Below are 24,747 nucleotides of genomic sequence, written 5' to 3'. Positions count from 1 at the left end.
TACAGGATCCACCACAGTAGTCAACCCGGCCGACCAACCACACGCCGCAAGCGTAGCTTCAAAAAATCCACAGATATTAAATTGACAAATACATGAAATTGGCAAAAAGCTGCATGCTTAAACAATTCATTTGACAAGCTGTAACCAGCAAAACCAGCATGTTTGCTTAACAATTTGAATGATTAATCAATTATCAAGCTAGTTATCTGTTCAAGAAGTTATTCATGAATTAACATATTTCAGCTTTAGCCACAAAAACAAGTTTATTATATTAACTAGAAATATGCATTGAATACAGGCTTGTCTGGCTACCAACACCGAATAATTTTTTCCATTGTTGGTTTCCTCTAAAGGACAACATCAGTAGACCTATCTAAATCTAAATGAGCTGCCAGTTAAATATGTTCCAAGGCCCTTGATTTTTTCCCCCACCAAGTGTGGATCATTCTTACATTCAAAGCATAAAGATTCACTCTCAGAACAGCAGGGTAGTGACATGTCAGCAAATATTCCTTGTCTCTGAGCAAAACCCTGCATCCCTGCTGGTTTCAGGGACACGGAAACCATCCCTTTGAGAAATAAACAACCTATCACATTGATAATTCACTTATTCAGCTTTTATGGTCTCTCCCTCAGTGGACTTCTACATCAACAACCTGCTTAGTTTTTCCCTTGGGCAGTGTTACCTTCATTAAATGTCCTTGTATTTTGAACGAGCAACTGTTTATTGCATTCAGGAGGAAATCTGAGGAAACCACTGACTACTAAACTATTTCAAAATAATACTAATTCAAATGAACTCAATATACGTATCGAAAAATGCACTAATCCCTAATTTTGTGCCAGAAGACAGCAGTGGATTTGAATTTTGTTTCTATGTGAAAGCTGAACCTATCCAGCCGAGCTCTAAGGCAGCCTGTCTCCATCTTCAGTGGCGTGACGTCACCAGGAGGAATCCAGTGGCAGCCAATCAAAGCCCTGCTTCCTCATACCGCCGTCTCCTGTCTGCCGACAGGCCTGAGATTCTCTCTCCTGTCAGCACAGAGAGAGGGATGCCCTGCGCGCTCGCTGACATCATCATTATCTTATCCCTTATCTTATACACCAACTGAATCATGGTTGTGTGACTGAGTGAGAGCAGCTCCTTCACTGGCCTGTGGGCTTTCCATTTATCAGCTTCAATTTAAAATACAGTTTTTTCATTTTTTTGCTTACGTCCACAAGCACCAATAATGGTTCATTCACAGACTAATGCATTAGCCAAGTACACTTACAACACTGTAAAGGTATAGTTTACTTACCAACCTGGTGTCTTCTGAGGATATACCTCTCTGACATTTAGATCATTATTATCCTTCTTAACATCTCATTCAAGTAAAAAAAAGGTGCCTGAAGGGTTTGTCTCCTTAGATTTAGGAATTGAAAAATGAAAAAAAAGGCCAATTTCATCACTGTAATAATTTGGAAGTGCCATTTGTATGACTGGTTTATTGCCTCACCAGAGGAACAGAGCATAAAGAAATCACTACATCTAGACTTGTCAATAGTTACGTTTAAATTGTAAAATGCTATTTAAAAACTTGAATTTAGGTTTTATAGCTTGCTTGACTTGCAGGAACCCTGTAAAAAGACTAAAAAGACTTGTGAAGGCAGTTTAGTACTGACACAATCTGCATAATCATACAGCGTAAATGTAATCTTACTAATTTACAAACATTTAAAGATGCTCTGAAAAATGATTTGTACCGGCACATACAGGTTTTAGGATCAATATTTGGTGATTGTAAAACTATTACTTTTTCACTTTCATTAGCAACGTAAAAAAACATCAATAAAGTGTTATCTTATGAATGTTAACACTTTAAAAATGCATATTGGCATCAACACATATGGGTGTGTTTAAAAGCTAGATGCATCAATTTGTCCCACTACTACTAGTAATAATAATAATAATAAAAATAATATTTACAGTGAACTTAACTATGATTTGCATTGTCTAAGCTGTAAGCAGCAGGAGTCACATTCAGAGAGGTTTATTACAATGTACTGGTTAATAGTGTCTAAACTTAAGTAAGCGGCACTGGTAAAACATATTTTAACATTAGCCTGGTACAAACAGTCCTTAATCAGCCATAGCGGTTGAACATTAGTGGCTGCACTGAACCCTGTGACATGCATGAAAGCCCAGCAGCCATTAGGGTAACCACAAAATACATCCTGGGGCACAGCAGGCTAAAAATAGACTCAGCACTTCACACAACAAGTGACTGTCTTTCACGATGATGGGATATTTACTGTGGGCCTATACGAGCCTCACCATCACTACGGACTGCCACGCTGATGCTGGAGAAATATATGAAACTAACAATCACCAGCATCATCATCATCATGGCAATTATAGACCCAAAGCAATCACTGTTATTATCTTACGGTCAACATTAGGGATCATAAAGGAAAATGACTTTCACTTTCATGGCCGAGAGAAACTAAAAACCTCTGTGTCCTTTCACATAACAAAACAAATGGCTTGTTTTGAGCGTATTTGCTCTTTTTGGCCACTTATTCTGGTAGTTATGCCTTCTTGTTAGGCACTCAGTAAACTTTGCCTTTAGGTAAAGGCTTATTTAGTCCCTCTGACTACTGAACGTCACCATCCGCCATACAACATGTATTCTGTTACCAGAAAAGGCCTTCAAAATCAGACAAAGATCAATCAAAACCTCTCCAATTCAAAAACAATGAAAAGTTTAGGCTATATATAAAACGTCATAGTGCTGAGTCAACTCTGAACCAATCAGCTGTTAGATCAGGTGAGAGCCAGGCGTTTCCCATCATGCCCTGGGTGTTGGAGTCGGTGGAGAGCAACTGCGGTGCCTGGCTCTAAAAACGGCTGCCGCCTCGATCTCGTGAGGTTATCGTTGCCCACGTGTGCATAACTTCACAGCAAGTCGGGTTCAAGTCGGACACAAATCTAACCGGCATACATTAGGAGGCGATCGCTGGTGATCGATTCTGTACAGGCCTGTCTTTTCTCGAACCAGCTTAATGACCCAACACGAAGGTCACTAGTTCCTATTATTAAGATTAAGAACAAGACACATGTTAAGCCACTAAAAAGCTGAACTTTATCTATAAGTGCTTTACAACACACTGTGTTATCAAGGTTAACTGACTAATACCTACTCCACTCCCTTTTCTTCAGATGACTCTGATCAGGGGTGGGAGTAGGGCTGGGTACCGAATTCAATACCTTTTAAGGCACCGAATGAATTGCCTCAAAAGTATCGCGTATCGAAAAATGCCTCGTCATTCAGTACCCAATTTCAGTGTCTAAGGAGTAAATCTCATCAGCGTCAGGGAGCCAATAAGCATGCAGCATGCTTCTACTGAGATCTAATAATGTTGCTGATTGGCTGTCTAACGTTACACGTTGCAGGAATAACTCTACGTTATGCACGGAGACTGCGCACTAGGGGTGTGCAAAAAAATCGATTCACATTCGTATCGCGATTCAAGCTCTACCGATTCAAAATTTAGATTCATAGAATTCCAAAAATCAAATTTTTTTTTATTGTACGTCTACTGCAATCACATGGGAAAAGTAACTACATTTATATACTGAGAATCGTTTTTTAAATCGAGAATTGTTTTTGAATCGATATTGAATCGAATCGAATCGTTTCGATATAAAGAATTTTCTGAATCGTGCACCCCTACTGCGCATACGTATGTAGTAGTCATATAAATAGCAATGTATAAAGAGGCAGATATCATGACAGACATTACCAAAAAACATAAAAGCATCACTCTCCTTAACTTCTGCTGGCTACTGTGGTGAACACATTTAGCTGACAGTCAGTCTAAAGATTAACCATTAACATAATGTAAAGAGTCAGTGCTTGCTATGGTCACTTGCATCTTATTAATGTATAAGCTAAGCAGTGACTTTGAACTTTGTTTGAGGTTTCCCAATACAGCTTTAACAGAAACTAGCCTGAGCATAGTAAAACATTACAATAAGATACAGAAACATCCCAATGCACTGCCCAGTACGGCTGACAATAGGACCTCAAATCTATATTAAGATAAATAAGCAGATTTACACCCTTAACGATAACAAAGATTATTTTACATTCATCAGGGCATGTATTTCCTTCTCATGTTAGCTCACTTCTAATATAATTATTTTTATTAATTACCAGTTAAATACACTTGACTGTAAGCTAATTGGTTGGCTGACCTTTTGGCAGGATGTCACCGTTTGGTTTAACTGGTTATGTACATTTATTTAAAAATGCAATATGAGTAAATTTAGGTCTGTACGAGATTCATAATTTAAGTAATTTAAGAAAATCCGTTTGTTGTCTGGCTGTAATGCTGACAAGATAGATGGTAGACAGCTTTGGTCACAATTAATCTGTGTAAACAAAGAGGAAAACATCCCCCTAACGGGGCAACCTTTAGCAGTAATCGATACACACTTCATTCACAGCAAATGCCAACTGCTTTCAGTGTCACTGAACTTTAGAAACAACTGTGTCTCTTAAGTGTGTGGTCTTTAACCCTTTGTAACACACACACACACACAACAAAGTCCATGTGTGCAATTACTCTAATGAAACACAGTCACGATCTGGCAAAATCCTCAACTTTCAGAAACCCGAACAGCTACTATGTCAGTGGTAAAGGAAGAAAACGGCCACGATAAACCCTTTTCCACCAATCTGTGCAAGTTCATCAGACAACTCAAAGCAGCAAACTGTTGTACTGATTATTTGTCGATCCTGTCGTACAGGACTTGCAGGTTATCACCGCAGGAGGCTGGCTGGATTTGTGTCCATCTAGATGTTCCCATACACATCACGACCATTACCTGCCTGTCTGTGAGCAAATGATGGCAACCTGAGGCACCAACACAGTGGTGACTGGTTAACTGGCTGGATACAAGTTTCCCTCCGGCCCCTGAGATTATCATTACCTATCTTTTGCAACCGCACCGGCCCGGAGTACACTGTCACAGGCTGACTGAAGACTGAGCCTGAAAAAGCTTGTTTCCACATATAAATTATCCTCATTCTCGTCACCACTCATCTGGAGGTCCATTATTAGACACAACCCTGCCACCTCTGGCATTAACAACGTTGCTCTACAGCCAGGCATTTAGTCAATAGTTTAAGCAACACATGATGGGCGATAAAACATGACAGAAAAACACCTTGCTCCATTATGGGACTCCATCCCAGGTGTCAGGCCACAATTTCGCCGTCAGAGAGAAAGCGTTCCTCCTCCTCGTCACATCGTCAAATGAATAACGTGGACAACAAGAAGACGTCGGCTACCACGAGATTATCCATATAGTTCACATCTTTCAGTCAAATGGTTTGAGGACTAGGTGAATGGAGGGAACAGATTTTGTCACGGAAACACAATTTGAACGACACCTCAGGTTTATTACTTGACATTTAGGTAACAACTGTTATTTGAGTTTTTTTACAGCACGTATAGCAATACCATTGTTTGTGGCCTCTACACTATACAATAGTGGGGGATAGGGCTGGGCAATATATCGTTGTTATATTGATATGGTGATCTAAGACTAGATATCGTCTGAGATTTTGGATATCGTAATGTGACATGTGTCGTCTTTTCCTGGTTTTACTGGCTGCATTACAGTAAAGGTCAATATCTGAACTTACCAGCATGTTCTATTATTTGCCTTTAACCACTTAGTCATTATATCCACATTACTTATGATTATTTATAAAAAAATCTCATTGTGTAAATATTATGTGAAAGCACCAATTGTCAACCCTACAATATCGATATTGATATTTCAAATATATCGTGATAATTATATTTTCTCCATATCACCTAGCCATAGCAGGGGGGAGTACAAGTAACCCCAGCCACATATTAAATCATCCAGCGACAGTTTAATTGAATGACCGATTTCTGTTAGCAAAGATTGTACGAACTTTGTACGATGTAATTAGCAAGGATCATTACTAGGGGTGGGAATCACCAGAGGCCCCACGATACGATATCATCACGATATTTATGTCACGATACTTATGTCACGGTACCATACTAGGCTCAAAATAGCACCACACTTCAACGGTAGCATAATGAGGGTCCCTACATGCAAACCGAACCATTGAGAACGTTGTGTACAGACAGTTTATCAAAAAGATAGATTATCGAACCACGAACGCCGTGCAACCAGTAACCAGTAACATAGCTCAAACACGGCGTTCGTGATTCGACTGCTCATGACTGTTTTCTAAGATAGCGCCTGAATGTAAACACGAACGCTACTGTCTTTATAATCTATCTTTGTAATAAACTGTCTGTACACTTACAAAGTTCTCAATGCTTCGGTTTACATGTAGGGACCCTCATTATGCTACCGTTTAAGTGTGGTGCTATTTTGAGCCTTGTTAGTGGTATAAAAAGTGATTTACCAAGTGCCCCGAAAGCTAGCGTTAGCCAGTAACCACCGGTTTTGCGGTAGCTTGTTTAAAGATAGAGACGCATTCGATTAGCATGAAAACAGATCCCAGAGAACGGTCGACTCGGTACACATATGTTATTAACCCCTAGGTTCATTTTGCGCCGGAATTGTCCTTTAAGCGTTGATGGAAAGCCACAGTTCGGTTTTGTGGGCAAGCATGTCAAGTGCCTGAATTGGACCAAAAAAGAGGTGCCAGTACCCATGACCGTTGCATGTTTCTTAGATATATTAATATTCATGAGTATATCTTGTAGGGTGACTCTGAATCGATGATTCGATGCCAGGAGTCTAGTTCGACTAACCTTACCAATCTTACCAATGGTCGAATCATCATCACAGACTGAAAATGTGGTTAAGAAAGGATCATTCCATTTGGGCTATATGGCGGTGCTGAATGTCTGATTTTACATAGCATTGCTTGTTTTCAAAATGAATCGTTTATTATTTTTTTATATATAGCCTTTTTTGGTAAGAAAAATCATCCTATTAATAATAGTGTTATTAACCATTAGAAGGAAGGGTAGTCATGTGGACGCTTTAATTGTACTCATGGCCCATTTCAGGCACCGGTCGTGTCCGATAACGGGTGTATCGTCGCCCGCTGTCCGATAATGGGTGCGCGTAAGTTGTATTTACCTGTAATGGGAAGGAGGCGCTCTTGTTGCCCACATATCCCCGGACTACATGGCTCTGTATGGACAGAACACGGCATTCCATGGCAGCTGCCGGTCAGCCGAGGAGGGATGCAGATAATCCGTTACTTCAACGATAATCACGTCTACACATAACAGTACGAAAAAAAAAACTAAATTCAAACACAACGCCGTCAGTTGGAATGAAACAACGTTAGCTAGCAGGCTAACCAGCTGTGCGATACAGTGTGTGTGAGCGCGTGTGGTGGTTGTAGCGGGTGATGTGCAGCGAGTGTGTGTACAGAGAGAGGGAGAGAGACAGCTACACTGAAGGACAAAACACACACACACGCCTCACGCCGGTATTTCGTGCAGGCAATCCGAGAGACCGCCTAAACCATGTGACGTCACCAAAGGGCCACTGAGCGCATCCTCCTGATCCCTATCAACCATCAACACAGCTGGAATTGAATACATGTGAATGACAACTCTCTTCTATTTGTGCTATTCTATTCTACCACTCCATTTTACATAGCCGAATTATTTTGGGAAACATTTTAAGTGGATTTACTATTCAGATTTGTCTTTTCCCTGCCAAAATAAAGGAGAAAGGACATTTCTATATTTTTTATAGTGCATCTTTTAGGATGTAGCTTGGTGGTGCACTTTTTTTTTTTTGGTGTGTGTGTGTATGTGTGTCTCTGATTGTGCTTCACACCATATTTATCACAGAGTCGTGACTGAGGGGGGGGGATCTGACTTGGCAAAGACTGCCTCTGTCACCACACAACAGTCGGCTGTGCTGCTGAGAGACACAGAGTGCATGCACAAACAAACATAGCCAAATGCAGGTATAGGAGCAAGACAGAGGGAGAGTGTGAGGCATAGAAACAGAGGGAGGTATACAGAGGTAAGCCAAACGGAGAGACGTTGAACTGACAGCTCCACCTGCTGTTCATCCAGGCCTTGACTGCTCTATGTGGTGCTTTGATTGCATTTCAGACAAACATACTTGACACATACTGGTTAATATCAGTATATTAATATATCAACTTAAGTAAGCGGCACTGGTAGAACATATTTTAACATTAGCCTGGTACAAACAGGCCTTAATCAGCCATAGCGGTTGAACATTAGTGGCTGCACTGAACCCTGTGACATGCATGAAAGCCCAGCAGCCATTAGGGTAACCACAAAATACATCCTGGGGCACAGCAGGCTAAAAATAGACTCGGCACTTCACACAACAAGTGTCTTTCATGATGATGGGATATTTAGGCCTATACGAGCCTCACCATCACTACGGACTGCCTAGCTGCTGCTGCTGCTGCTGCTGCTGCTGCTGCTGCTGCTGCTGGAGGAAAATATGAAACATTCACCAGCATCATCATCATCATCATCATGGCAATTATAGACCCAAAGCAATCACTGTTATCATCCTACGGTCAACATTAGGGATCATAAAGGAAAATGACTCTCACTTTCATGGCCGAGAGGAGCTAAAAACCTCTGTGTCCTTTCACATAACATCAAATAAACGGCTTGTTTTGAATGCATTCACTTTTTAGGCCGCTTATTCTGGTAGTTATGCCTTCTTGTTAGGCACTCAGTACACTTTGCCTTTCGGTAAGGGCTTTATTATTACTGCTAATATAGGTAATGACTCAACTGAAAGTCACTAGTTCCTATTATTAAGTTTAAGAATGAGACACTAAAAAGCTGAGCTCAATTGTTCTTTATCTATAAGTGCTTTACAATCCACTGTGTTATTAAGGTTAATTGACTGATACCTACTCGCCTCCCTTTTCTTCAGATGACCCTCTGATCAGGAAACTCTGCTGTTTTAGTCATGGGCGATTTTAGAGTCTTTTTAGGGGGGCTCAAGCCCCCCCTAAATTTCATCTCAGCCCTTTTTTTTTTTTCTTTTTTTCTTTTTTACAATTTTGGTGCTTCAAGTGAGAGTTTGCCACCTTGTCTGTCAGTGATAGAGGACACACAATTATAGGTTCAAAGGGCTTGAAACAGGTTTAATATCCTGTGTCACTGTAGCCAATGCTATGCACTTGTAACCCAGTGAGGGGTCAACAGAAACGTAGTGTTGGCCAATCAGAGGAGGTTGTGCCAGACTCCCGCCTTTGGCTGAGTCTCTATCCGTCAGAGGGAGAGCAGGAGACGATTGTAAAGTTTAACGTTGGTAGTCCCCAGAGAAGAAGTTGGTCATTTCATGGCGCAGATTAGAACCCAAATTGAAACGTAAGCAACTAAAATTGCTGAATGTTAGAACATTGTGTCAAATTGGTCGTTATTACTGTGACTTATAAAGTGTCAAGTTTAGTTCCATTTATGATTTCAAGGCAATCCATGTCACATTCTCATTAAGGGCTGAGCCCCCCTAAAGGTCTGATCCTAGAATCGCCCCTGGTTTTAGTGCTTTTAGATTTGACTGCTGCCTTTGACACTGGCAACCACTCTATCCTTTTATCCCAACTCAAACAAAGTGTTGGCATTACGGGCATAGCCCTCAAATGGTTTGAATCTTACTTGACAGATAGGAGTTTTGTTGTCCACCTTGGTAATTGCTCTTCATCTGCTGCCCCTCTTTCTTGTGGGGTCCCCCAAGGTTCCATTTTGGGACCCATGCTCTTTTCTTTGTACATGCTGCGCTTAGGGTCCATTTAACCCTTGTGTTGTCTTTCCGTCAACCTTGTTTTTGCTTTTTCCAACGTTTTAAATTGTTAAATTTATCTTCTTTACATTTTCAGCGCTTATTTCTACGTCCCATATTTAGTGATATAAAACAAAAATTGAAAACGGGTCAAAGACCTGAAGTCAACACAAGGGTTAAAAAAAAACATAACATTTCATTCTATTGTTTTGCAGACAATGTACATGTCTATTTGCCCGTAAAAAACATTGATAATGACACACTTCAGCCTTTGCTGTTTGAGAGATCTCAAAATATGGTTGGATCAGAATTTTCTCTGTCTCAATGACAATAAGACTGATGTTGTTGTGTTTGGGCATGCTGAACATTTTAGTGCCTGTGTAGATGCTCTTGGTACTTTAGGTTCCCATATTCATCCTTTTACCAAGAATCTGGGTGGGATTTTTGACAGTCCTTTTAAATTTGACAAACAGATTAGTTCTGTTGTTAAAACCAGCTTCTTCCAGCTGAGACTATTGACTAAGGTCAAGCCCTACCTGCTGCACAAAGACTTCAAAAGAGTCACACATACATTTATTACATCTCGATTAGACTACTTTATACGTTGGATTGAATCAGTCATCCCTTAGTCGGTTCCAGTTAGTCCAGAACGCAGCAGCTCGACTTTTAATCGGGACCAAAAAGCGTGACCACATTACACCTGTTTTGGCCACGTTCCACTGGCTTCCTGTCTGTTTCCGGATTGATTTTAAAATTGTATTGCTTGTTTTTAAGATTTTAAATGGGTCGTCGCCTTCTTATTTATCTGAGCTTTTACATGTCCACACACCTGTCAAAGCACTGAGGCCTTCCAATCAGATGCTCCTAGATGTGCCCAGATCCAGGTTAAATAATAAAGGTGACCGAGCCTTTGCAGTGGATGCTCCAAACCTCTGGGATAGTTTACCTATTCATATAAGAACATCTCGGACCGTGGGAACATTCAAGTCCTTGCTTAAGACCCACTACGATTCGTTGGATTTCAATTCAAGTTGAGCTTTGATACCTTGACCTTTTTCTACTGTTGGTTATTTTGCATTGTGTATTGTTTGTGTATATTATCATTTTGTTTTGGTTTTTTGAGCTTGTTAAGCACTTTGGTCAACTATGGTTGTTTTTAACGTGCTATAAATAAAATTGAACTGAACTGATCAGGGGTGGAAGACACATAAATGATAATGTAAAAAGAGGCTGATATCATACCAGACATTACCAAAGAAAACTAACATAAAAACCTATCAATGTGTAGAAACAGAGGGAGGTAGACAAGAGACGTTGAACTAACAGCTCCACCTGCTGTTCATCTAGGCCTCAACTGCTCTGTGACACTTTAATTGCCTTTCTGACACACACACACACACACACACACACACACACACACACACACACACACACACACACACACACACACACACACACACACACACACACACACACACACACACACACACACACACACAGGTTTGGGTTTGTTGGGACTAAAGGAGGGTTGGGATAGTCACTGGAGTGTCTGATGAAGCAGAAGAGGAGAAAAAGGTTAAGATCTGGCTGATCTCCAAGGGGACTGGACTGGATTAAACTAAACCAGATTGGACTAAATAGTGAACTGGACCAGACTGAAGAAGGACAGACAGACTGGACTGGACAACAATAGAAACGAGCCTTGGTAGTACAACATATTCCATGCTGACCTACTTAGCACAGTGGAGTCCATTATAACAGCTGCTTGTCAGAGTCTTCATCTTTTCTCCCACTACAGAGAACACAAGACTTACTTTTTTGAAAGTGCTGCTTTAATAAAATATAATATTAATATACTGTATTTATATAAATTATTACTATCATCATTGCACAGTACAAACAAACATCCAGGTATACATTTTCCTTTATTTTAATGTCAGATAACCCAAACAAACGTGATGAGCTTCCTCTTCTCTCGCCTTTGTTGTTCTCCCATGTAGTAAAATTGAGATGAGGAGGTAATGGAGGAGGAAGTCTGAGAGATGTCAGAGGAAGAGCATGAAGAGTAGGAAGTTGGCGTCATGGATCATTTGGAGTCCTGGTCCATATTGGGCTCTAAAGAGAAAACAGCAGTAAGTAATATTTGGGAACATATTTGGGAATATATTTATTTTCATTTGGTCACTATACATATACTTTAATGATTCTGTGCAGTGTAAAAGTGCCTATGAATCAGCTGCAGTGCTACAGAGCTGAAACATCATGTTCCAGAGGTAAAAATACAATTCATAATCTCCATAATTAATTGGATTATTATCCATAATGTATGTCATTGTGATGCCTTAAAAAGGTGTTTGTTTTTCTCGCATCCCTACTGAAAAAAACTACACTATGCACTAATCCAAAAGTGAGTTAATCAATCAGATATGTTATGTTACCATGGAGATCTTAACCACTCCAAAAGTGTGTGACTGTAATCAGCTCCATCAGACATGATGTGCTTCTTGAGGGCAGATTGACCCGGTTTTGTATTCGAGCCAGATAAATACTGGGTTACACAATCCTAAGCATAACAGCAACGTGTCTGATTGGTGGAGCTGACGTTTACCTCACCAGCGAACGACTATTGAGCTGCTTCCACTGAACTCTACGATTGTTACGTACACAGTCTTGTACATCTGTATTTTCTTTCCAATTCGTTTTTTGTGCAAAATCAAATGTTTTAAGGTCACGATTTATCTTGTAGTTTGTTGGCTTGGTTTTAGGCTTAAAACTCTTAATATAAGCATTTTCTAAAAAGGTTAATAGAATAAATGAATGGGGAAAATCACACGGACCCGTTCAAAAAGTGGCGGTCTATTTCTTGTTTTCTTATGGGCATATACCAATAATGAATAATCTGTGATAGGCCAATTATCCCTTGAGCACTACTTGTTATTGATGATGACTGATAAGGAAAGTTCATCTTGTCAGTGTAGATACTGTATCTCTATTAAATCATCAGCTCATATATATATATATATATATATATATATATATATATATATATATATACCGAACAGCTCGTACGATATACTGTATATACAGTGTGTATGCATATATATATATATATATATGTATACATACACACTGTATATACAGTATATCGTACGAGCTGTTCGGTTCAAAGCTTTAAGCACAGCTTTAACCTTTTGAGGACGAAAGACGCAGTGGCACATCTAAACGTTGTTTGACAAAACTCCTACTCAAAAAGCGATATTACAAAATTTCATTTCAGACATTTATTTACTATTTTAATCATATATAACCTAAGACTTTGGTAAAGTCATTTCAATCACCGCAACAATTCATACAACACATCATAAGGTAAGGATTGCTCTCAAAAGAGATTTGAGGAATTTCCAAAAAAGCCAACATCAACGTGTTAGCTTTAGCCCCAAATTATCTCTTTACACATTGCTCTAGAAAACATTTGGGCGTCACTATACGGAAAGCCGAGTTTGTTCTGAAATTTTTTTATATGAAACACATAAGGATCAGGTTATATGCAAGGTCAATTTAAGGAGATATGTGAAAATGCCCTTAGACCTCAGAGGGTTAAGCACATTCAAGCACAGAGGGATTTTCTGGAATATCCGTGAAGCAAATGAAAGGAATACTTACTTCCAGAACCTTCCCCTGATACAGCTCTACATATAATGCTGTGTCTAAAGTCCTAACAGTTCTCTGTGACTGAACCTCTCTCTCCACTGCATCTCTCTCTCACCGGTGAAGGTGAACTGAGGGAAGCTGCTCAGGTCTCCTCCTCCATAAAGTCTCTGGAGCTTTGCCGTCTCCTCTGACAGGGATTTTTCGTAATCTGGCTCCGCCTCCAACAGTCCTCCATTCAACCTTAGAGAGGAAGAGGAGTGGATGGGGGAAATAAAACCAGAAATGGTTGTCCTTTAATAAATGTCTCCTGCACATTACATCTCAACATCACAGTTCCCCTTCAGCATTCCATCTTTGTTTTTCTCATCGTGGAAATTTTGGAATCGCTGCTTCCAGTCATCGTTTTTAAAGGTACTGTGTACTTCATAATATATATATCATATAAACAGGAAGTATCTTGAGATACATTAGACAGACCTGGCCAAAGCTGCAGCATAAAATAATAAACATGACAACACTCAACGTCACTCGAGTCATATAGTAACATTTGCATTTAGTATAATAAGAAAGAACCTGAAAGACATGACAGAAACTATATTCTTATCTATTTGAAACAGTTATGCTCCAAATGAAGCACTTTTAAATTTGATGCATGGATGCCTGATACAATGGCAGTTTATTTTAGAAAAAGCAGCTCTATTTCAAATATCTTTCTATTACTAACAGAGAACATTGTCATTCAAAGCCTACGCATTAATAAATGACCCAAGGCTTCAATGCGTTAAATGAGAAGATCAATGCAACTGATGAACTATTCCTTTAACAAGCCAACCCATATGGAACTGAACCACCAGTCTGTTGGTCGTTCAGAGGCCTTGGGACCATCCTAGTAAATATAACAGGAAACCTCTTTTGTCTCGTTACCTGCGCATGTTTTTGTATTCTCTGATCGTCTCCAGGAAGAGTCTCTGGACTGGATCTAAATCTGAAAAACACATGAAAAAAAAAAAAAAAATACTATTAAAAACCAACCATATCAACAGACAACGTTGATATTAGACGATTTATGAAGTTTTTGAACGTTACAGACCAACGTGTTTAAAATAACTCATTTCTAGGAAATATCACGTATTTTTTGCGAATAATGTTTTTTTTTTTTTTTTTTTTACAGTAGAAGGCCTCAGGCAATTTATTTACAATGCTATGTTTTGGTTGTTATGCAGAGTTTTGAGCCAATAGCGATCTCCGTGCAGTGTTTTTAGCTCCAGCAGAAGAACTAATCTCCGTTTAAACTAACACGACCAAACCGCATATCTCATCAACATTCTGGTATACTGGGCATGCACGTGCCGGGGTAAACAGGAGGCGGCATGTATACTTCGCCCGTTGCTGGTAGTTGCCATGGCAACGTTAGTAGCTTAGTCTCAGAGAACGAGACGTCGTGACCCAATCATGAGGCGAAACGTTGGCACCAGTATCGGTGTTGCCAAAGGTCTCCGTTTGCAGCCGTTGAGACCGCAACATAACTCCGGAGATTCCAAACCTAAATGGGGTCAGAAGTGTTTCCAAATGTCTCCGGTTTAGGGGGCTCGGAAACGCCAGAGCAGTGTGAATGCGAGGTGTAAACGTAGCAAACGATATTTGTTTTTAAAACCAAAATGTAGCAATGTAAATGTAGCCTCAGTATGCTTAGAACAACGTGCTTGTCAGATCCCCGTTTCAATGATGGAATTTGGGGGCAACTGCATCCAATTAGAATTCTGGAACGTTATAAAAGACAATTAGGGCTGCTCCCTCTTAAGGCCGGGACACATCAGGCCGATTATCGGCCTTGGGACAGTCTGGCGAGGTCAGTGACTCGAGTCCGTTCGGTGTGTCCCGTGCCGTCGTCCGTCTGGGGGGCTGTCGGCGTTCATTTTGGCCGACCTGACATGTTCGGTCGGCGGCAGGGAAGTCGGGACTCACCCGGAAATGGCGAGCGGAATGAGGTGACTAGAGTCTCTCAAAATCTGATGAAAATCTTTTAAACTGACCTTTGTTGAGCTGAAATGAAGACAGATTCAGCAACTGCATGGCCTATTTTTTTGGCTTAAAATGTTTTCAGAAACATGTTTCAGTGAACTATTTTAGTACAATATGAGATCGTATTTGTACGGCCGCCATGACAGTCTGGCTCTGAATTTCCGGAGAAAACAAACCCATGTGACGCGTTCGTCCAATCAGCTGCCGGTTTTCATTTCTTGGGCAACATTACAGATTAGCGCCGCCTGCTGTTATAGAGATGTATTACATCTCGTCTCCTCTCGTCTTTTTGGTCTGTTCTGTGGCAGTTTTTTGGACCTCGGGGACGCGACTGATCATATCGACGGGGTTTTCTGTCAACGGTCGCCCGTCGGCTATATGTGTCTACACCATTAGTCGACTAATCGGTCGTTTTGGTCTTAGTCAACTTAGATTTCTTTAGTCGGTTAGTCATGTTTTATGCTTTTTTCATGCTGAATGACTTATTTCCAAGAAAAGTACGAGCACATCTCTGGTAAACACAAGAATTAAAGTGGTGCTTTTGCATGACTCCTTGCGGAGAAACTCAGATTTACAGATCTGTCGATTAAATCAACTAATCGATTAGTCGATACAATTAAATGAGTATTAGTTGACTATGAATTTCTTCAATCGAGCGCAGCCCTACAGACAATCCAACAATAACTTTTTCTTTTCCACTTGTTCAATTGCTCCGATATGAGCTAGGGCTGTGTACATATCTGCATGTGTCTGCAACTGGATTTACCCGTGTGTGTCCCTTTACCATCTTCGTTCCCCAAGGCTTCAGCCTGTGCTTGGTCCTCCTCCAGCGGCTCCTCTTTCAGAGCGGGAGAAGCTGGATAATCACATGTGACTGCAGTCGCGGTGTCAACGACGTCGACTGACCCACTGGCAACCGTTGCTGTAACAACCCCGGAAACAGGACAGATCCGGACAAGAGCTGATTCTACTGACTAAAGCCTCAACTTCTGTTATAGTCCAAATGTCTGACAGCTTAAAGTGCTCATATTGTGCTCATTTTTCAGGTTCATAATTGTATTTAGAGGTTGTACCAGAATAGGTTTATGTGGTTTAATGTTCAGAAAACATTATATTTTTGTTGTACTGCACATTGCTGCAGCTCCTCTTTTCACCCTGTGTGTTGAGCTCTCTGTTTTAGCTACAGAGTGAGGCGTCTCACTTCTGTTCCATCTTTGTTGGGAGTCGTACATGTGCAGCACCTAGGTAAGGACTACTAGCCAGTCAGAAGCAGAGTATGAGGGCGTGCCATGCTAGCAGCTAGGCGAGCATTATAACGTGTGTTACAAAGTGACCACGTCTGTCTCTGAAGTAAAGGCTGGACTACAGTAGAGCTGTTTGGAGCAGTTTGTGAACAGTGTTTTCTGTTGGAGATGGTAAGTCCCTTTGGGGGGGACTTTGGGCTTTTTCACTTTGTAAACCTATAACATGCACAAAATAGATATATAACACAATAAAGGAAAGGGAAAAACCCAAAAAGGATAATATGAGCACTTTAACAAAATGCTTTCTGCTCTGTTTGTATCTCCTCTGATTTTGTCTCAGTTTCAATCAACACATCTATTTCTAAGGCCGGTTACACACTGCCTGCGTGGCGTGAGCGTGGCGTTTCTGTTGCATGTCAGCTGCGTGGCGTCTGCTTGGATTTTTCTATGTCTTTACACACCACCACTTCCAACATGCTTGCGTGTCGCGTGAAAAATAGGCGTCGGTTCTATTTCTAGCATGCACGCGTTTCACGCAGGCAGTGTGTAAGCTCTAACCTGTTAACATGGGAGCCGAAATATAAACGGACACGCCACGCAGCTGACATGCTCGCGCGACGCATCCACTGTGTAACCGGCCTTATGTCTCCATCACAGAGTTTAAAGGAATATTTCAACATTTTGTGAAACACGTTTCTTAGCTTTCTTGCGGAGAGCTTGGAAATGATCAGCCTAATTTAAAGACCAGGGGGAAACTGCCCAACTGGCTCTTTCCAAAGTTTACGAAATCCACCTATATACACCTCCGATTCTCACGTTAACATGCTGTATCTACTTTGTTTAATCCTGACACAAATAGAAATGTAAAAACAGCAATGTGTGATCTTACATTGAATTACATGAGGTGACAATTTCTTGACAAATATCGGTTTATCTGCTGCCCAAGAGTGTCACTGCGGCCAACTGGAGCTCAAAGAAGAAACAGTTAGAGCATGTAATTCCCCAGCATGTCATTTTTTACATGTCTGTTTGTGTACGAATCAAAGAATGAGAAACAACATGTTCACTAGTGAGCTTTATAGCTGCTGAGAGGCATATTTTTGAACTTTGGACAAAGCCAGGCATTTTTTTTTTCATGCTTCAAGTCTTAATGCTAAGCTAAGCTAATCGCCTTCAGGAGTCAAACTTACCATCCAAAATATCAGCTCTTACATGCTCCGTTACCCCTGTCACGTGTCCAGGAACGGAAAAGAGTAGCTCATCCATCAGTGCATCGGTCTGCAGGTCTTCAGACAGAACGCCAGCTTCAGACTGAGATAGAGACTCCATCTTCAAAGCCTCAGACGTCTCTTCCGATGCCACCATATTATCTACCTCCATCCTCTTCTCTCCAGCAACAATCTCCCTTTCTGTCTCCAGATAATTGGTGGTTTCGCTCAGAGACGCATTTTCCAGAGTTCCCACGGAGGCCTCATCTTCAACCAAAGTCAAAGACTTCAGACTCATGGCCTCCAAGAAGTTCGCTCGCTGCTCTCCGGACTCCTTTTCTGCTTCCTGACCAGTCGCTTCATCCAGTTGCCCCACTTGTTGGTGAACAAGTAAAGCGTCAGGAGACTGCCTCGGTCCTTGCTCAGAACCGAACGTGGACTCCAGCATAACAGTTGTTGCCGTTTGTATTGCATCGGTGGCTTCAGAGATAGAATCAAGTGTTAAAATGTCAGCCTTTGCATCCTCGAAGACTGCAACGTCTTCTATTGTGGCAGTAACTTTCATCTTCTCCTCTTTTGCTAGTGCAACAGCTTCGTTCTCGAGTGCATTCCTCGTTTCTCGCAGTACATCGGTTTCAAGGCCTCCAACTTCAGCCTTCACTTTCGCTAAAGTTCTAGATTCCAGCGTCATGGCCTCTGCTTCGAGTGCCTTCTCCTCCGTCTGCAAAGACTCTCCATGTGCTCCTACAGGTGGATCCGAAGCGGTTTTTAACGTGCCAGGAGTTTCGGAAAGCACCGCAGGAACATGACAGAGACGCTCTTTCACCAAAGTGCCACCTTCTCCTTCTAACTCTTGAAGATCCTCAGACAGAGAGTCCCGATTTAAAAGAACGTCAGTTAAAATCTCACTCTCGTCTTTGCTTGAATTCTCCGTTTCAGCTGCGGCTTTGTCCTCGGCTCCAACCCCCGTCTGGACTGACAACTCTTGAAACTGTTTTTCTGCCTTTTCATCGAGCATCGATTTTGTTCGGAGGAGCTCATCAGTTATTAAAGACCCTACCAGAGCCTCGTCTACATGGAGCGTTACTGACTCTAACGTAATGTCTTTGGACTGGCTCACTCCCTCCTCCACAGCGACAAATACTGAGCGTGATTCTACTGTAGATTCGTTTTTCAAAGGCAAGGGCGCAGATTCTTGTGCATTTTTGATTAAGGTAGTGCATGAGAGGTTATCAGTGGCTTCAGTTCCTATCGTAGGCTCTATTGTACCTTCAGAAACAGAAGAACTGCTGGCCTCTGCTCCTGGTTCTATGGTTTCTATTAAATGTTCTTCTTCAGCAGGACCTGAGTCTGTGCTGTTGGTTTGTACTGCTTGAGGTGCTGTATCTGCTTCCGCCTCTGTTGTACTTTCTACTGAACCTTCAGCCACAGCAGATCTGCTCTCTAGTGCTTCCAGAGGAGAGGAGCCGGCCTCTACTGATGGCTTTATTGTAGTTTCTATTAAGCGTTCTCCTTCAGCAGTGTGCAAGAGATTAACAGGATCTGTGCTGTTGGTTTGTACCGCTTGAGCTGGAGCATCTACTGTTGCATCGACTGTACGCTCTACTGCACATTCGGCAAGAGCAGCTCTACTCTCTAGTGTTTGCACAGGAAAATGTCTGGCTTCTACTGGGGATTCTATTGTAGTTTCTATTTGGGGTTCTTCTTTGGTAGTTTGTGAGACATCAACCACTCCTGAGTCTGTGCTGTTGGTTTGTACTGCATGAGCTGGAGCGTCTACTGTACGCTCTACTGCACATTCGACAAGAGCAGCTCTATTCTCTAGTGTTTCCAGAGGAGAGGCGCTGGTCTCTACTGATGGTTCAACTGTAGTTTCTAATGCGGGTTCTACTGTTGCAGTGTGCAAAATGTCAACCGCTCTTAAATCTGGGCTTTTTCTTTCTACTTTCTGAGCTGCTGCATCTACTTTGACGTCTACCGTAGGCTCTACTGGACGCTCAACAACATCGGCTCTAGTTTCTAGTGTTTCCACAGGAAAACGGCTGGCTTCTACTGGGGATTCTATTGTAGTTTCTATTAGGGGTTCTTCTTTGGCAGTGTGTGAGACATTCACCACTCCTGAGTCTGCGCGTTTGGTTTGTACTTCCTCAGTTGGAGCATCTACGGTAGGCTCTACGGGACATTCAACAACAGCAGCTCTAACTTCTGGTGTTTCCGCAGGAGATAGGCGCGGCTCTACTCGTGATTCTATTGTAGTTTCTATTATGGGTTCTCGTGTAGCAGCTGGAAAAGATGATGTCTCTGCGTTTGTCTCCACCGTGCGGGCTAATAAGGGCAGTGTTGTGGCAGTTTTGAGTTCAACTGGCTCCGTGGCGGTTTCTACTTTGGTTTTTATTGTTTCAGCCGAGGTTTGGCATTCTATCGCCGCTGCTTCTGATCCTAACGATGCCGGTGTTGTGCTGCTTGGAGAGGAACCTGAGGTTGTAGGAAGAGTCACATACGAAAGACTATCAGCATCAACGGGTTTAAAAGTAGAAGCAGCAGAAAAGACAGACACTGCTGGTTCAGTCTTTGACAAAAGAGGAGCATTTGGGGTGGAGACCTTCACTGAGGAGGTGGAAGGAGGTTGGGTAGGAACTGAGGAAGCTTTGGCAGGTCGAGCTGTAGGAGAGAGGGAGGGAAAAAAAGAGGATGTAAGGGGATTGGAGAGGGGGGGAAGAGGGATAAGTAAAACCACTCAGCACAGACATACCAGAAACAAGCAGAACAAATCAGTTTGAATGATTGAATTAATTAACAGTCTGTTAAAGGGTATCTTGCGTTTTTTTTTACCTGGACCCTATTTTCCTATGTTTTTGTGTCTAAGTGACTGACTGAAGTGACAATTTTTGACATCCAGTATTAAGCAAGATTGCTGCAGTCGGCAGCGGCGAAACAAGCTACAATGTAAGTTAATAGGACAATTGTGCAGCTTATATTTACGTTCAGGCTCAGATTAATATTCTAAGTGTCTGACAACATTATGGAAAGGATTTCTAAGGAGGTCGACCTTTCTGTCAAAGAGTAAGATCCTTTTTTTTTAAACAAAAACGTGAAAAAAATTGCGAAATTGCGTTCACTAAAGCCACCGGCGTTTAGCGTTACAGCGTTCACGCCTAATACTGGACTAATGTAAAAGATTGTTGTTCCTATCAGTCACTTACACACAAAAACATAAGAGAATAGGGTCCAGGTTGACAATAAAACCGAAATTACCCTTTAACTTAGCTGTCCTTGGGGCCACCCATAGAGCGTGCGCCCCATGTAGACAAAGTCCTTTTCAGCAGCCCGGGTTTGAATCCGACATGCAGCCCTTTGCTGCGTATCATCCCCTCTCTTTACCTCCCTCCTTTCCTGTCTTATCCACTGTCACTATCAAATAAAGGGAAAAGCCCCAAAAAATATATTATATTATATTTAAAAAAAAAAAAAAAAACCTCAGCTGTCGTTCAGTCCACTCAAGAGCATGTTCTCTAATCTATGGTCATTTGCAATTTTCTGTGCTTTACCATGTGTTGCTGTCTATGTCATTCCACCAAATTTACAGAACCAAAGTTGAAATAGTCTAAAAACCGGAAGCCACAAATGATACATGGTAAAGTACCACTGCATGTGGTGTGATGGAGAAGGGGCTCACAAGAGTTAAATCCTCCTAATCTTGATTTTCAGAGTCCTTGCAGGGGGACAAAATAATCCTTTCAAAATCCGCAACCAGCTCCTTGCTGCTACAAATTACCATCACCTGCTGTGTTTAAAAAAAAATAAAAAATCCATAAATGTGAATATATTTTAACACAGTGCTCTACACGACATCCTGAATGTGCTGACCTTTACCAGCAGGAGGCGCCGTGCCCGGCCTGCGCTGGGAGAAGAGCTGCTCCAGGAGTTTAGCGACATCCACCGCTGGCTGAGGCTTGGCTTTCTCTGTCAGTAAAAGAAAATACAGACTGAACATGAAATCACTTCAGTAGAGGCCGGTCTGTAAATATATATATATATATATATATATATATATATATATATATATATATATATATATATATATATAATAAAAATTAAAAAATAAGCAGATCACAATATTTTTTTATTGCTATACAAATATTACATACAATTATATTGTGATAGAGGATTTTATCGATATTGGCCATACCTAGTAGAGTGGGTAAACCCAGCCCTATCTGCCGGCGATTTGATTTCTCCCTGCAGCTCAGGCTGGAAACCTGTACGTTTATTTATCCTGCTTCCGTTACAAATTTGATGGACCAATCACAAACTGGCTTATCCACCTGGCGCGCTATTGGCGGGTTTAACACGATGACGATAGAGAAGCAACCAAGCAGCTTCTTGTTTACATTCGACATGGCGGCCACTGAAGCGCAGCAACCCGTTGATGCCGCTGTCGCTGTTACGTCACCCGGATCGTTGCTCTGATTGGTTGAAGGACTATCCAATTGCATACAGCGTCTTTTGAAATATGCCCGTTGATCACGCCTCTTGTGCGGTAGAAAACACAGAGCAGACTCCCCAGACTAATGTTCAATCTTAAAAGATTGAGCTTGGTCTGCTGATAGCCTGACTACATACCTAGCTTAACTCTAGTGTTTTTCAAGGAAGCACTTGTAACATTTCAATGAGACATAATGACAGATTGTATGACCATTTTGGTCATGAGTTTCATTCACCTTCTGGAATAGAGAGATAGATAGGTTTTTATTGATCCCCAAAAAATGGGAAATAACATAAATAACTCATCTAAAAGCAAAAATACTATCAAATGTGGGTCCCTGGGCTAATTTGTGTCAGTTTAGGGGTCCTTTCTCACCACTAGTTACCGTTCTTACTCTTCCATTAGTGTAGAAGGAATAGAATACAGTGACATTTGGATATTACAAGTAAAGACGTGACAGAAAATCAAGTGTGTTTGTCTTACTGATGTGTGTCCTGCGGGGGGGTTGTCTATCTGACGGTTTGGAGCTGAACAGTGCAGTTTGCCGCCTCCATACCACTCTGCACAACTCCCTGTTAATACACTGGACACACACACACACACACACACACACACACACACACACACACACACACACACACACACACACACACACACACACACACACACACACACACACACACACACATCAAGTTAGGGGATGCACAAGGTAATTCAGGTGACAGGTAGGTGACATTTTCAGGTATTCACACACTGTTAAGTTTTGTTCCTGTTTAAAAAGTCAACATTAGAAATATTATCTTAGGTTTGTCCCAAGATGCTTTAGTCAATGACAGTTATATATTTTGCAAGTACATACTTGTATTATGTAAATGTCATTTTGAAAAGAACTTTACACATAGAAGGGCCTCACTCACTTTATGTTTTTAGTGTTTACATTTAGAGAACTGTACATTTTACAGCTGAGGAGTTTGAGTAAACGTGCAATTGCATGCAACAACCTTATGAAAATACTTTATTCATGTTTGTATGTGAAGGTATTGAAAAGGCAAGCTTCAGTCATTACAATTCATAGTTTAATACATAGGTGAATTTTAAGTCATGTGTAATTGAGAATGAAAAGCAACAAAATGACTTATACTTACGCATAATCCTATTCCTCTTCTGACAAATGCAGCGGCCATGGTTGTTTAATTCAAACAGCTCTGTGTAAGTGTGTAGGATATAGTAAGTAAGTTTCTAACTGTGGTAAACGTTGAGGAGGAATGTCAGGTCGCTCTGGGAAAGTACTTCATGTCCTTTCGCTCTCCGTCCTCCACCATGACAGTGTTAAGCTGGTTTTTAACGCTTTAGACACACTGAGGAATCTTTTAAAGGGTGATAAAAATGCACAAAATGCCAAATAACAAATCGCAATGACCTCATTTAGCTAGCTAATGTAAACGCGCAGATAAAGACCCTCTTCATGCGTTGGCCCGAACCGATTAAATCGACTTCTAACCGTTTGTTTTTCTTTGTTTATTAGCTAGCTGACACGTTTTTGGGTAATAGAGCTCAGCTGTCCTGTGTGTTTTTAGAGCGCATAAAGCGCTCTGGTTACAGCCTCCAAAGACTGGGGTCAAGAACCACAAAAGAAGACGAGCTGACTTCCGGCCACGGTTATCAAAATAAAAGCCTCAACGAGAACCTAAATGTGGTGTGATGAAGAAGGGCCGGCTCACAAATCACAAACCCACCCAGAATGGTTTTTGTGTAATGTAACAATTTAAAACGTTGGAAAAAGCAAAAACAAACTGTGAAAAAAAGGCGTCAAAAACGTCAAAAAAAGACAACACAAGGGTTAATCTTGATTTCTAGACTACTTTCAGGAAAAAAAAAATGATCCTGTCAAAATCCAAAACCAGCACTTTCTGCACCTGCAAATTACCGTCACCTGCTGTGTTGACAGGATTCTAGGCTATAACACTAGTGATGAAATATTCAGCTCTGAAAAGGTTATGTGTAAAGCTCCTCCTCAGGAATTAAACAAGTAGCCTAGATAATATTATGTTTATCCAATACAATTATCCATGTAATAATGGACATTTTCAGCACTGTTTTCTGTGTTAAAGTGGTCATATTATGCTCATTTTCAGGTGTAATTTTCAAAAAATACCATATTTTTGTTGTACTGCACATTGCTGCAGCTCCTCTTTTCAACCTGTGTGTTGAGCTCTCTGTTTTAGCTACAGAGTGAGGCGTCACACTTCTGTTCCATCTTTGTTGGGAGTCGTACATGCGCAGTAGCTAGGTAAGGACTACTAGCCAGTCAGAAGCAGAGTATGAGGG

General features: G+C 41.2%; 2 protein-coding genes across 9 annotated transcripts in view; both read right to left on the bottom strand.

The window, feature by feature from the left end:
* pdxkb (pyridoxal (pyridoxine, vitamin B6) kinase b) overlaps window positions 1-7,507 on the bottom strand; it is a 30,100-nt gene extending 22,593 nt beyond the window's left edge. For both annotated transcript variants that reach the window (XM_039784794.1, XM_039784795.1), the window contains exon 1: window positions 7,148-7,507. In XM_039784794.1, the coding sequence (XP_039640728.1) occupies window positions 7,148-7,228 (81 nt within the window). In that variant the 5' untranslated portion in view covers window positions 7,229-7,507. The remainder of the gene's footprint in view (window positions 1-7,147) is intronic.
* A 4,215-nt stretch (window positions 7,508-11,722) lies between these two features.
* si:dkey-22n8.3 (uncharacterized protein PB18E9.04c) lies at window positions 11,723-24,036 on the bottom strand. 7 transcript variants are annotated; one of them, XM_039783897.1, is made up of 8 exons: window positions 23,565-24,036; window positions 22,903-23,002; window positions 21,801-21,896; window positions 17,916-20,594; window positions 16,248-16,403; window positions 14,384-14,444; window positions 13,575-13,699; window positions 11,723-11,923 (listed from the first exon to the last, which is right to left on the bottom strand). In XM_039783897.1, the coding sequence occupies exons 1-8, from the start codon at window positions 23,601-23,603 to the stop codon at window positions 11,895-11,897; spliced, it is 3,285 nt and encodes a 1,094-aa protein (XP_039639831.1). In that variant the 5' UTR covers window positions 23,604-24,036; the 3' UTR covers window positions 11,723-11,894. The 7 variants fall into 7 exon arrangements, with proteins under 7 accessions (XP_039639831.1, XP_039639832.1, XP_039639837.1 ...); XM_039783898.1 differs by having other exon boundaries at window positions 16,266-16,403; XM_039783903.1 differs by having other exon boundaries at window positions 17,916-20,408.
* Between the last annotated feature and the right edge of the window lie 711 nt (window positions 24,037-24,747).

This window comes from Perca fluviatilis, chromosome 19, assembly GCF_010015445.1.
Source record: "Perca fluviatilis chromosome 19, GENO_Pfluv_1.0, whole genome shotgun sequence".
Lineage (NCBI taxonomy): Eukaryota > Metazoa > Chordata > Actinopteri > Perciformes > Percidae > Perca > Perca fluviatilis.
The sequence above is the reverse complement of the archived record's forward strand: the minus strand, read 5'-3'. Positions and strand labels throughout refer to the sequence as shown.